The 14,904-nt window shown below is 39.4% G+C and overlaps 1 protein-coding gene across 1 annotated transcript; it reads right to left on the reverse strand.

Annotated features, from left to right (window-relative positions):
* Positions 1-555: 555 nt before the first annotated feature.
* Positions 556-5,476, reverse strand: slc2a11l (solute carrier family 2 member 11, like). The gene is made up of 12 exons (XM_018670476.2): positions 5,323-5,476; positions 4,932-5,030; positions 4,599-4,759; positions 4,322-4,446; positions 4,005-4,134; positions 2,709-2,857; positions 2,423-2,610; positions 1,913-2,023; positions 1,550-1,651; positions 1,333-1,408; positions 1,112-1,239; positions 556-1,015 (listed from the first exon to the last, which is right to left on the reverse strand). Exons 1-12 carry the CDS (start codon positions 5,344-5,346, stop codon positions 806-808), a joined length of 1,503 nt encoding a protein of 500 aa, XP_018525992.1. The 5' UTR covers positions 5,347-5,476; the 3' UTR covers positions 556-805.
* Positions 5,477-14,904: the final 9,428 nt, after the last annotated feature.

Raw genomic sequence — 14,904 nt, forward strand, 5'->3', positions numbered from 1 at the left:
ATAATACACCTGCTGTATTACACAGGCAGAAACACTTCTGTCAGTGTTGAATAATTAAATATGATAGTAATGGACTGTAATAGGTGCAAGGTGTGAGCATTTCTTTGTTACAGCTGGTCAAGGTAATTTGAACTTCTTCACTGCAGTATATATACATTGTTACTTTGTTTTATGGTATTTCATAAGATTCTGATATGACTGGTGTAGATGTGATTTGGAGTAGAAGTATAAAGTTGCATAATATGGAAGTATTCATAAAGTACAATTACCTCTAAACGTACTTAGCCCACCCCCTACCCCCACTTGAGGCAATTTGTGCCACAGGAAGCATGAAGTCTATGCAACTGGCCAGTGGACGCTCTGATGCCTATCTGTTTAGCCTGAGGTTCAACATGCAGACCCCACCTATATAACCTCCAGGACCAAACCTTGTTTCAAGCTGAAAGGACAAAGATGAACAGCCTTGTCTGTCCACTGGTGCCAATATATGGGACATTTTAAAGTTCAAAAATAGGAATTCAACGCTAAAATAAGAGCATGCAAACACAAAAAATGTCAAATTACAAGCCTTTAAGAATTTTAGTGAACAGAAAAATAAAACAGGTCTTAAAAGATAGCAGAGTCACATCTTTAATCTCAAGGTACAGCTCTGTATTAATTATCTAACTATATAATTATTATTATGTCCAGTTCATCTTATACTTTCTCCTTAAGTCATTTAAACAGTTTATATCCTCTTAGTCTGACATGAAGTGACTTCCTCCAGCTACATGTCTGCCAGTTTACTTGAACTTGGTGAATGTAATCAGAATTTGGTCTCGCATGTTCCCATGACACTCTTCTCCTCAGTGGATTTTGTCATTGATTCTCTAGATTTGCAGTGCATCCTCTCAAATTCCGCAGCGATCTCCAGGGCTGTCCTGTTCTTGGTCTCGGGGACATTGAACCTCACGTACAGCCCACAGATGGCGCAGAAGACCAGGAATATGAGAAAGCAAAAGTAATTCAGATTCTCCTGGAAAGGGGAGTCATCAGTGAGATGGACGCATTTAGACTTATATATTCATTGGCTTCTATTTAAAAAATTTTACCAAGAGAATTAAGTGCTTACCACCAACACAGGGAAGATCATCCCCAACACAAACAGGCCTGTCCAGTTGAGAGAGCAGGCGATGGTGTATCCAGCTGATTTAAAAGACTGAGTTAAGATTTCCCCTGGAAGAGGAGCTGTTACTCCAGCTGAGGGGCAAGATTGTAGGAGGGATTGATACAGCTCACTGAGGAATTGCTTAACTTTAAAATCGTAGATAAATACCTAAGATCTGAACATACCTGGCCCACTGGCAAAAAAGAATATAAATATGAAAATGAGGACCATGCTGCAGTACGGCATCCAGGAGACATGAGTCTGAGGGAAATAGAAAGATCTGTTGGGTTGCTTACATTTGTGGGCAATTTGAGTAGCAGTCAGTCATCATTTGACGCGTTCTAAGTATCAAAACGTGCAGAGATATGCTGCAAACAGCAGCTGATTTTTACAGTGACTCACCTGCAGGTACAGAGTGACGGTGAGGAGAACAAGTGTTGCAGACATTAGTATGTATCCTCTGAAGAGCAGGACTTTTTTCCCTGTGCTCTCAATAATCATGAACTGCAACATCAAAACACAATTTCACCAACAAACCACATGGGAGAGCTATAAGTACACTTTAGGAGAGATAGCACAGATGATTCACACTGAAGGAGAATGTTTGGAGAGAGCATAAGAAAAGGGTTGTCCCCCTCATAATCATTCTCCTAAATCGCTAAAAGAAGCACAAGATAAAAGGATATTACACTAAAAATTCATTGACACTAATAGGCCATAAAACAGATGTAAAACGTGATGGGAGATCAGTGAATTGGGACTTACACAGGCTACAGAGGTGGTCAGCTCACACAGCCCTGTTCCCAAAGCAGCGTAACGTAACTGCTGCTCTTGGATTCCTGCCGCACGAAACACATCAAAAGAATAAAAGTACACCTGGAGAGTAAAGCCCCGAAATAAAGACTTAAGACAGAATTTAGACATGCTCACAGTCTTTGTTTCTTCCACAGTCCCCCTGCTACTATGCATGACTGTGTTCCCTTTGAGAAAAGAACCATTTACGTTTATGGCTTCAAAATGGTCACAGTCAGTCCTCTTTACAGTATACTCTCACAACCTTCTACAACTCTGTCCAGATAAAAGATGAACACATCAGGCTGAAGTCAGACACAATCAATAGTCCTCGTGTTCGGGACATACAGGCCTAAAGCTGATCATTAGTTCTGCATACTACATTACCTTAAAAAAAGAGGTGAAAGGTCAGACAGTGTCCTGTATCTCAGTGTGTGCAGCTAACATTTTACTGATCGGTTTGTTTCATATGCAGTAACTCACAGCGTTGATGCCACAGAGCTGTAGTGTGGTGAAGGTAACAAAGATGGTGAGGAGCTGCCAGCGGACCGTTTGGTTCTGAAACAGCTCCATCACTGAGTGGCTGTGGACGTTCTGTAGGGCAGCTTTCTCCTTCATCATCTCCTCCACCTCCGCGCTGTAGTCCTTGTCGCCCCATAGCGTCTTTAAAGCTGAGGGAACAGAGCAAAAAGCACCGGATGTCACAACAAAGCAAAGAGTCTATTTGTAGAAATGATTCCCTGAGGCTAAAATAACAGCTTTCTCACACCTTTATCACAGGCCTGGCGATCTCCTCTGTCCAGGAGCAGGAAGCTGGGGGACTCTGGCAGGAAGGGCAGGGAGGCGAGCTGAAGTAAGGCAGTGAAGCCATTGAAGCCAAGCAGCCAGGGCCACCTATCCTCTGTACCAAGTAACTCACTGCAAGAGCAACATCAGCTTAACATCTCGAAATAGTGGAGCTATCCCAGGGTTGGTGACATGCATCCAAACACACTCTGATCCAGTTTGTGAGGGTTTAATACAGCCTCGGTCTTATTTTTGCAGCTTTGATCGCTATTTCTACTTAGTACCAGTGTTATCATAAATGATGGGAATGGTGAAAAGTCAGAGGATCACCAAAGTCATTTCAATTCATCCCGGAGGGCAACATGAATGCATGTAGAAAATTCTATGGTAATCCATCAAGTAGTTGTTTAAACATTTAAACAAACAAGTCAACCTCTTGGTGGTGCTAGAGGAGAAGTCAGTCACTGATGTCAGTGGGAAACATTGACATTGTTTGGGAACATGAATATCTCTGGTAATCTATCCAGTAGTCATTGGACTGACCTGACAAAATAACTCATCCTTTAATTAGGACCCTAAAGATTTGGATCTCCCCAAGTTCTCAAGAATTACTGCTGTTGATTGACATTTTTTCAGTGATTATCATACAAACTCGGCTTGTTTCTATAGATATCTTCCTTTATATGAAGGTGCTTTGGGCCATATAATGATTTACACTGCTCCACAATCAGAATTTGCTAAATATTTGTCAGGTATTTTGTCACTCACTGTTTACTCCAAGAGGGCAGTGTTGCAAATCAGTGAGCAGGAGCTTTATGGCAGTACTGGACTCACAAGACTTTTGCATCAATGCAGAATACACTGGTTTTTCAGATACTTAATTCACTATATTACCCCAAGCAACCACTGTCCATCTTTAAATGGTCTCTCCGTAAAGTGTTGAGAAAATGTACATTATTATACTACAATACAACAATATTATCTCAATATTGTGGTATAAAATTACATATACTGTATTAGACGTTGCATCCACATCACCCCACCCACACGCCCCCGCCCACTCCTTAAAGAGAGGACACTGTGGGTCTTAAGGACAGCTCTGTCTGTCCACATAAATGGCGTTAAATGAACTTAAAACGTGAAACGTCCTTGAAAGTGGCATTCTAATTATCATGAGGATATCACGTAGAAATGTGACCTGTCATTTGAACCAACCCTCCACCTGACCCCCTGACCCTTACTTGACTGTCCGCTATATCCAGAACACTGGAAACCTCACCTGATCCCAAGCAGCTGACCACTGAACTTCCCCAAGGAGATGAAGGTAGCGACGGTCACACCCACCATCCCTCGCAGCCTCTTGGGGGCGCACTCAACCAGGTACATGGTGTGAGCTGACAGGCTGACTCCTACAGGGCGCGCGCAGTACATTCTCAGAGGAGTCAATAATGATCAATAACTTGGGAACAAATGACCTGGAGAACTTAGAAATATAATAGCCACTAGTGTAGATAGAAATCGATTGTCTGTAGGGATTCAAGAGTGATTGGCGGGAGAAAAAAGAAGTGTACTATCCTCCTCACACAGTAGATTTACCTGAATTGATGCCATAGAGAAGTCGTCCCACCATGATCATCTCAAAGGATGTGGCTTTTTGGCTCAAGAGCATCAACAAAGCTCCAAATATAGCCACGAAATTGTTCAACAAAAGGCATTGCTTTCTGTTGGACAGGAGGACAGAGACTTAAGTGTTTGAGCCTGAAGCAATTATACAAAAAAAAAACAAAAAAACACCAAAGCTCAAAATTAAAAGTAATTCTTTCTTTGATGCTAATTAATTATTGTTGTGACTTTTCTGTTCACGTACACTAACCTGCCATATTTTGAGATCAGTGGACCCGCCACCAGTGACCCCAGTAACCCCCCGATGCAGAAAATGGACACAGTGAAGGACCAGATGAGAGAGATCTGCCACTGATCCAAAGAAACACTGTATCTCTGCAGACATGTTTGGTTCACCAGCCTCTTTATAAACTACAAATACCACATGCACAGTTAGTCTCATTTTCAGTTAAGCTGTAGCAGCATCATGTAAGATTTATCTTATTTTAGCTGATGCGTAAAGTATTAATACATTTTAGAAAAAAAAAACTTGTATACCATTTGTTAATATTTTAATTTCATTTTCTGAAGCAGTTCTACTTACAACAGAGGGGGAAGTCATTACAGATACACAGAAGCCATACTGAAACGTCCCTCCAATGCCAGACACAAAAATGGCAGCAATTACAACAGGACAATCTAGCTGCAGAAATTGAACATGTATATGGTTAGAAATTACAAAGTAAAGAAGATTTTTGTTTGATATAAAACAAGCAGTTCTACCTTTCCATTAACACATTTCCCAAAGCTTACATTTGTCAGTGTCTGTGTTAAATTATTTATGTGGTTCTGCATGCTACAGTACAGCAATCACTCAAAGACTTGTAGCAATCTTTTTCATTTAATAGAGCTCGCTCCGAACCTTGGCATTCACCCATTCACCTAACAGAACAAATGTGTGGTAGACACATTAAATAATTTTAAATATTACCTACCAGGAGTGTTAAGTACTGTGACATAGCTGGAGTCTGGTCCTTGTCATGTCTGGAGTCTTTTCAAATCATTCACACTTTAAACTGGAGCAGCAGATATTTCAGCTCTGCACTGAAATGATTAACTTTATGTTCAGGCCAAATGTAATGGAAGGTGACAAAGCAACAACCATATTTGGTAAGTGTGTGTATGTGTGTGAGTGCGAGTGTGTGTGAGCATGAGTGTGTGCGTATCAGCTATGTTTGTGCAGGTAGATGAGCTGTGTGGATCTGGTTTGTGTTTGCTTAAGGATTTTGTCCAATAATGATGGAAGACTTTGGACAGACTGCACCAAAAGAAAGTTATTTATTGTCTTGCAATCTATTTAAAAGCTTGGGAAACTTGCACAGAACCAACGAAACATTGAATATAACCCCCTGGGAAACTCTTAATCTGTGAAGATGACCTCATTCTATAAAACAGATGTGAACAAAAGTCCAACCAAAAATATTCGTCACAAGTTACTAAGCAAACTCCCCCTCTTGCCCCTCCCTTAAAGTGTAACTGCCTCTCACAAGTTAACTGATCCCTTCAGTTTACAGATTAGGGTCAGGGGTAACAACACACTGAGAAATGATGGCCAAGTGATCACAGCAGGTGGTGGAGGGAGTTAATGGGTCCACAACACTTTGAAGAACAGTTCAACCTTTTGGTAAATATCCTTATTTACTTTCTTGCAGAGAGTTAAAAGAAAACACCACTGTCAATTGATGAAGCTACCACTAGGTGCTGGCAGACAGATGGTTAACCAGGTAAGGTGCTTCCCCACTGTTTCCAGTCTTTGTGCTAAGCTAAGCCAAGCTAAGCTAACCAGCTGCTAGGCATAGGGTAGTATGGAGCCTCTTATCTAATCCCTGGCAAGAAAGTAAGTGTTAACTTCCCAAAATGTCAAACTATTCCTTTGAGATACATGGAGCCCTCTGATAACCCTGCACATGTCATCATTAGCTGGAAACCTTTAGAGGATTTTGTCCTTGTACCAAGTTGATGCAAACCTGATTCTAATGAGGTCTGCACTAAAGTAAAAACAGAAACCCCCCACGGTATCACTCTGTATCAGGCAGACCATCAGGCCAGATGTCACACAGCTGACCTCCAGGAAGGAGCTGGTGACGGCTGTCCCGCATCGTCTCCGGGAGGCACAGTCCAGACAGACCACTGAGAGACTGAAACTTCTAAAAAGCTGTCAGGAGGACTGTTTCCTGGAGGAGATGAAAGCCCTTGCAGCTGCCAGAGAGGCTCTATTTACAGCTCTACACAAGCAGGAATGGCTGACACTGCTTAAAAACAGAGGCACTGTAGGCCAGTTTTACATATCATCTGTATCAATTTATACACAGAAGTAACCCATACTCAAATAAAGGTGTCTGATGGTGCACAAACCCTAAGTGCCTGCATATACCCTTTGAAATAATGAGTGATCACTCATATATCCATAAAGGTAAATGACTCTTCTGAGTGATTAGGGTCATTCCAGGGACTGAAATAGATTTGACAATTGACAATTGATTGATTTGACAATTATAAAGGGAAATACAACACTACAATCACCTAGTCCCAACATATAATTCAGGATAAAAACACAATGAAGCTAACAGCTTATTTCAATAGCTTTCAATTCTGTGTCTACAGTAAGTTGTAGGCTATAAAACTGTTCACTTTCATAAGTTCAGATTTTTCTTTGTGAGTCAGCGTTATTGAGAATCAGAGGTAGACCCATTGTGTATTGTCTCTTACCTTGGAGACCCAGACATATTCTCAGTTCATTAAACACTAATCTGACTTGTTTTCACTGTGTAAACTATGCTAAAAGTGCCAGGTAGTTTGAATTCCCCCAGGCATCTGACAAAGCACATGGAAGTGAATGAGCTAAAAAGTGCCGCCGTGTTCCTTCAGAGCCGGAGTGAGAAAAACAACAGGGGGAAGAAAGGAAATTAGGGCATTGACATCAGCAAAAGAAATGTAGAGATGCACTTTATTGTGTTTGCGGAGAACTAGATACTGATTATAAATGGGAACTGGTGGGTAGCCTGCACCTGACAAAGGCAGAGGAGAAGGATGATTTTATAGTCACTGTGAGGAAAAAAGGAAGTGGTAAAGCCTGAAATTGGATCACGAAAAAGAGCCAAGCTAAATCCTCAGTTGTAACAAGTTACACTATCCTATTTAAAAAAAAAAAAACAAAAAAAAAAACAATGCAGTCCCTTGATGAGATACAGTATGTCTGCTAATGCAGGACAAAATGACACCACTGGTATCAAACTCCTTACACTGCACATTTTCCAAAGGTCTGGATCACTACACAACATACACAAAGACCAGCTGTTCGGCTGCAAACCAGCGGAACATCACCAACTTTATTGTGGGATAGAAGTTATTTTGAGCAGCTGTGAGTCTATTTGTCAGACCACCCACTGTGAGCAAAACACAGAGATGTGTGTGCTCTTCTCTTTAAAGCTCCCTGTAAAGCAGTGACTGCAGCTTCAGCCACCTGCCCAGCATAACCCTCCAATGTGTGGATGACACTCTGAGAACTGTTAAAATCACTGGCTTTACAGCAAAACTGTGCAACTTTGGAGAGAGGAAATAATACATTCCTACTCTTTAAATGAAAACTCGAATTTAAAAACAGTAAAACATGCTGCTGAGCCATGAGCAACCCTGCATTTTGTAGTAATTACCAAATGTTAGCATGCTAAGATAATGACAATGGTAAACATTATTCTTACTAAACATCTGCAGATTAAAGTTATCATAGCATACATGTTAGCATGTTGACATTAACATAAACAGCTTTGTTCCAAACTGAAATAACTCAAACACTATTTAACAGATTGCCATGAAATTTTGGTGTAGACATTCACAGTCCCTGGAGGATGAATTAATGATTTTGGTCATCCCCTGATGAGGTTGACATCTGAGTGAATTTTCCCAATAACTGTTATATGGATTGCTATAAAATTTGGTTTTCAGTCAATATGCATTTCTAATAACATTCCCATTATCCTCTGCTGTACTTACACTCACTGCTAATCAGCCAATGTTAGCATGCCAGTATGCCACTCAAGGATGATGAACAATGTGAAGGAAACTCTTGCGAGCTGGAGAGAATACAATCACCAGGAGTTTAGATGTTTCAGGCAGAAGTATTTATCATAAGCCTGATGTCGACTGAGATAAATGATTAATGATGACGTGCCAGAGAAGTGCTACACCAAGTTCTAAAGATATTGGGTTGAACAGGGTGTATAGAACTGCTACATGGTTGGAACACTTTTCCATACCCAAAAATGGCCAAATTATGTTCTAAACCTGTAGGTGTGGTTACTCACATCTTACCATTGTCACATGTTCTTTCCTAACTATCACATGTACCCTGTTCTTCACTCTTCTTAGCTCATCCTTGACTTAAACTGGATTTAGTATTATCTATTATCATCTAGGTTTATGTTTCTGTCTACATCCTTATCAATTAGACCTGGTCCACCCCAGCAACAGAAAGGAGAAGTGTCTCCAGCTGTCCACTATTAGTCACAGTTTGGGCTACACAATATATCATTGTAAAACACTGTGGAGCTCTTTATGACCTTAACTATTAGAATGAGCATGAGGCCTAGAAAATATTAACACACACTAGTAGTAAGAGCAATCCCGCACAAACACAGCAAATGTGATGTTAACTTTGTCGTTGCGAGCATTAGCATTGGTAACGTTAGCATGCTGACATTAGCATTTTGCTCAAAGCACCAAAATAACAACAATAATTACAATCATAATACATTTCATTTATATAATGCTTAAGTGCCTAAGTGCAGCCTCACAGAGCCTAAAGACTGTCTTGTTTTAACGTATCTGTTGCACACCACCCAGCTTAATGGAAATGTGACATTACTCACTGAAGTATGCCTTTAATGAAGTCAACTGGCTAAATTGTTTCAAAACTTTTCCATGCAGACAGAAAAGAGAAATACTAAATGTCACTTCAGCATTTTCATGGGAGCTGTTATTCATTTTTCCATCACAATTATCACAATGGCATTTACGGCATTTATCCAAGCATTTATAAATTCTTGCCCTATACCTATAGAGCATCTGCACATTTTTTATCCACGCCAGTGACTAATAATGTTTTGTAAAAGTTAACAGCACCTTGAAAATGTGTCAATCAAGCTATATTTGATATTTCAATGTTTGATGAAATGATGTGTTGTTTTTGTAGTACACAGAGTACTGTGCAAGAACAACCCCAGACATTTTAGCTGTGACTAATCAGTGAAGTACATTATCAATCAAACTTGCCAAAAACATCACCCCTCTGTCACTCTCAGAGTCTCTTGCATTGACTTTAAATTTGCCATGAGGTGGCAGTAGCACAGTTGATATTCTCAGCATGTGTTTCTTAACAAAGGCTGCATGTATCTCTTAGTCTGGACTCTTTGTTTCAGGCCATCAGAGAAACACTTGGCAGCAGAAACAGACACTCAAGGAGTCATGCCAAACTTGTAAGGTCCTCCCAAGTAGACAGAGAGTCATGGCAACGCTTGATCACGATGAATAATAAATGGCTCACAGGTTCACTTTACAAGAAGCTTTTCAGGTTCAGACACATACTCACTATATTCTCATTATCTGAGTGTGAGCTGAAGTCCGGGCACGGTGACTTATACTAACTGATGCTGTTATAACTTCCACTCTATCTCTGCTGAATATTTTTAGAAAGTCAATGTGCCCTGTTCAATGGAAATCAAGAGATTTCAAATCTATATGTAAACACGAGTGCAAAAAATCTTGATTCTTCCATTGCATTTATGATAGGCAGGGAGATCACACTTAAAGCTTTTAACTCTTAGAGATGCATTAAAACAGTGTACTTTGAGCTTTTTCACCATGCACTCACCATGATTGAATACAAGCATAAAGTAAAGCACACAGAAGTCACATTATTTGCAAATAGAGTTACACACTAAAAACTGATCTTTTATCTGGAAGGTGTAGAGTGATCAAGTTTCTGAAGCTATTTGACCATCTGACAAGCAGTTCCTGTAACTCCTCCTTTGCATTGGTCAGCTTGAACCGAAACCAAATAATTATTTTGAATAACCACTGGTTCTTTAATATTCAATCGGTATTTCAATGATGATCAATAATCAGTGTTTGTAGCTTGTCTCTGAAACTGCCATAGTTGTTACATTTAATAAAAGCAAACAAATTCTGATTAATAACTACTTATGAAAAGAAATAATGATGATAGAATTATTTTATCTATAGCTTTACTGTGTGACACTATTCTTTCCCTGACTCTTGACAGATGTTAGAATCACACTCTTCTTATTTTGCCAAACTTCACCTAGCTGCAACAGTTTACTGAAGTTTTCTCATGTGCAATTGGATGATTGGATGGATTAATGGGTTACAGACCAGAAGAGATCAAAGAGCAACAGAGTTGAAAGATGCAGCTGGTGTCAGACTTTGGGATAAACCATCCTCGGTGTAGCTGTGCTCAAAGCAGAAAGTCGGTATACAGTACCTGAGCAATGCTATATTTCTGTACTCATGATTTGTACTTATCTAAAAGACTTGTGCATTCAGGTTCTCTTTGTAAGGCACACACACAAATGTACACACACACAAATTTCAAGGATAAAACATGCAGAGCCTGTCAAAGTTGTCAAAGCTGTCCTCAAAGTGCCAGTCAGGAGGGATATATTTTCTAATCTCTGGTGGCAGGGAACAGACGGGTACAGCTGAAGACAAAACAAGTTTAATAAAAGAATTTTGCGAGTGTTGATGTTAATAATAATCATGACGTTCAGATATGTCTCATATGTTTTTGAGAAGAAACCAGACAATCTTCTTGTCTTTTCAAAGTGACACCAGTTAGAAAACACACCTCTTACTTTGTGTGATACATTCATCCACAGACTCATGTGGCCATAAAACACAATTGTGTGTAAGGTAACGAGACAGACAAACTAATTATGCTGTGAATTCCTACCTGTGCATGCAGGCTTGTTGCCCATGCTTCATATTACAACTGACAAATTTACAAATGAACCAGCACAGCGGCCATACATCACTCTGCTCATGGAAATAAAACTTGAAACCTGAGAGTCAAATCCCACATTGTATATCGTGTCATCATGCCCTTGAGCGTGGCACTTAAAACCAGATTGCCAGTAAATCTCCAGCTCCACACAAATGGCTCTTCTGTCAGGTGTGACGCGCCTAAAAGCCCTCTGGATTCAGGTATCAGGGACATTAGAGGAGGAATTGGAGTGAAAACAGGTGCAGAATGCTGCCGGAGGGCAAGTTTCTCACTCAAGTCAGGTATCCACTGTCCATATGACTCACAGCTAAATAAATCATGTTCAATTAATTTCCAGGACAGTGGAGACTGGTGACATTGAATTTTTGGTCAAACCTGCGGGAAAGGATGAATCTCAAGATGCAATTTCTTAATTTCACTTAACCTTTATTTTTCAATATATTTAATTATTTTTTGTTTGTTGTTTCACTGTCCTTGTCTGTTGTTTATTCACTACATTTTCTCTGGGTGAATCAATTGACCTCAGTGATGCCATTCATTTGTCTTTTTATATTTTGATTGTGAAGCAGATTGTGGCTTTGCTTTGAAATCAGCTTCATTAATAAATCACTTCATATGATGTACACACACATTAACATGGCATTAATGATGATGTATATTCAGCTGGAGTGTGGAGGCTTTTATTGACGACTGCAGATAGAGAGAGAGGAAATGCTTTGCACAACCTCTAGTGGCTCTGCTATAATGATAAATATTATCAGCGAGTTCACTCTTAGTATTTATAGTATTGTATTTGTTCACAACATGCTTTGCAGGCTATATGTCATTTGCAAAGATATGTGTGATTCCTTAGAGGTTAAGGGTACAGAGGGAGTAGAGACAAAAACAGCATTAACCTGAACCTAATAAGTAGTAACAATGCTATTGTTCATTCAATTATTATTTTGTCATTTCAACAGTATAAATTATGTAGTCTCCTCTTAATTTTAAAGTTGAATCAAAGTGTTATTTCTTATTATGGTTAAATTAAGTGGGCAGTGGCAGACAAGTATTAATAATTGATGTCAACCTAAAATTGCTGCTACTAGGTAATAATTCTATAGCATCCTGGGGTAGGTTTCAAGGGAAACCTTCCAGTTTGCACCAGGACAATACATTTATGAACATAAGTCTCATTTTATGTGTGGTCATGCATTGTTACTGACTTGATGGTGTTTAGTGCTCCACCCTCAGCTGACTTACACGTGGGACACTATAAGCTCCTTAGACAGCTGAATGTAAATGTTTTTCCCTGGCATTTTTGACAAAAGTTGTTTGTATCTGCATTAATAAAGGGCTGGGTGGAGCCTGGCTTTGGTATCAGTGATAAAAATGTTTTTGCTTCTCCTCCCTGCCTTACAACTGTAATGGTTCTTAAAATGCTCTAAAAGTACACAGATGGATGATTGAACTGTGTTTACAATTCACGGCAGAATTTTACTAACATTTTGGGCCATTTTATTAAGTCTCATGTTGTTCAAACACATAGTCCTGGTTTTCATTTAAGGGTCCAGTGATCACCTGGCAGCCATACAGAAAATACATTTGTTTTAAAAAGAGGAGAACAAACTTTTAACAGGATATGTTACCTGCTGCTTTATGAGGAAGACAAGGACGTGAACAATTGTCAAAGGACCAGTGAAAACTATTGATCTCAGTAGACTCATAAGTGCATATAATATGAACTGCTGAAGTACTATGAATAAGATGAAAACCCTTCATTTGCAGTTATTCACAGTCTTGTGATAGCATCACTTAGCATTTAGGTTCTCGATCTCAATCATTGCTTTGATCTTCCCATCCAGAGCCTCATCTTTGCTGTCAGAGTCACCTGAGGCCTTGAAGTTATTAAAAGAGAAGTACTAAAGCAAAATGAAACCTCTGCGCATAATAATAACATAACAAAAGCAATTTCTGACCTTATCATCATGGGAATTCAGAGACGATCGATGTTCTTCAAACAACCAAAGTTTCTTCTAATAATAAACATACAGGAATTTGTCATGGTGGCATTGGTGCAAAGACATATTGATGACTTTCAGAGCTATAGGACATGTAGGGCAGGTGCAGGGCTGCCTCAGTATGCTGCAAAGGGATGGAGCCAACCATACTGAACACTACTGTCAATGCATATCACTCAATCAAGCAATTTGATGCACAGTTAGATATAGCTTTGCAAGACACAGAGACAAGTGACTGATTCTGACTGAAAAAGTTTTACTGAACAAGATGTTATATCACAATTTATTAGTTTAGATTGCGTATATTTGGATAGTTTATTATTATGTTGTTTTATGTGGCTGGTACATGACTGTGAGGACACTGTAGGGAAAATATCAATAATGTACAGATATTTCAGAAGTGAAAAACTGTCTGAAAGGTGCTTTTTGTAAATGGGACTCATACTGAGAAGGTTAAAGAATGGCCACAACTCTCTGGAAGAAGCTATTGAGGCCAAGGGTGTTTGTGATGTTCTTTATTGACTGGCACCTTCACCCAAAGAAAACTGCAAAATGACTGCTGAGCAATCTGACGGCTCACTTTGCCACTTGCCTCACTCCATGTTTTCCTTCCTGCTTGTCAGTATGATCAAAACACAGTCCAGCAGGTAAACACATGGTGTTGAGGAGAAAAGCGGTGCTGACTCTGTAATTGTGTGAGGCTGCATTATGCTTCCCTTTCAAGACACATCAGAAGGAGAACGGAAAGAGCTGCAACTCAGATGCAACATTTTATTCATGAGCCTGGGAATCAGCATTTTGGTACACATTGCCTTCTGAAGGACGAAAGCTATACTTGATCTTAATGACATTTATAGTCAATACAAATTAATAGAGATGATGCCATTTAAGCCATTTAACAGGCTGCTCAAATCCAAATATCTACAACAGCTACAGTATTCAATAGGAATTGGCAAACAGCCAGCAAAGACACAGTGAATGCATGTATCAAATTGTTTGTCTATTTTAATCTGAGTGATTCTCAGTATTATACATTTATGTTTCTGCATTTACATTTAAATATTGTGTGTGGGATTTGTATTGTTGACTCCTTATTCCTATAGATACTGTATGGATGTTACAGGCCTTACCTGTAACATGATTAACCTCTCTATATCTACTACTTAGATGTGATTTCAAACTCCAGCCCTACTCTATACATGATGCCATCTGCATGGAATGTAGTTTAATCCCATACAATGCAGAATTTACCTAAATGTCAGTTTGTACAATAATGAACTAGAAATGTTCATGTTTGCCTTTTGTGAGTCAGGATCTCACCAAAATAAGTACTTTTCTTCTCCTGTACTCTTTGTAGTGCACTGACATATCAACTTCCACAATCATGTCCACCATTGAATCATATGTATATGACTAATATGAATGCACTTCTACTAACTATAGTGCCTTGATCATGAATCTCCAACTGAGGGAAATTAATGAAGACACTGTGGCACTGA

This window comes from Lates calcarifer, linkage group LG9, assembly GCF_001640805.2.
Source record: "Lates calcarifer isolate ASB-BC8 linkage group LG9, TLL_Latcal_v3, whole genome shotgun sequence".
Classification (NCBI taxonomy): domain Eukaryota; kingdom Metazoa; phylum Chordata; class Actinopteri; family Centropomidae; genus Lates; species Lates calcarifer.

What these genes read in the sequence shown, in the direction of transcription:
- slc2a11l (XM_018670476.2), bottom strand. Translation starts at nt 5,346, where the DNA reads ATGTCACAGTACTTAACACTCCTG. An exon ending in TGACCACCTCTGTAGCCTGT is followed by an intron (nt 1,652 to 1,912) that starts GTAAGTCCCAAT and finishes TTGATGTTGCAG; the next exon opens with TTCATGATTATTGAGAGCAC. An exon ending in CTTTTTTGCCAGTGGGCCAG is followed by an intron (nt 1,240 to 1,332) that starts GTATGTTCAGAT and finishes CTTGCCCCTCAG; the next exon opens with CTGGAGTAACAGCTCCTCTT.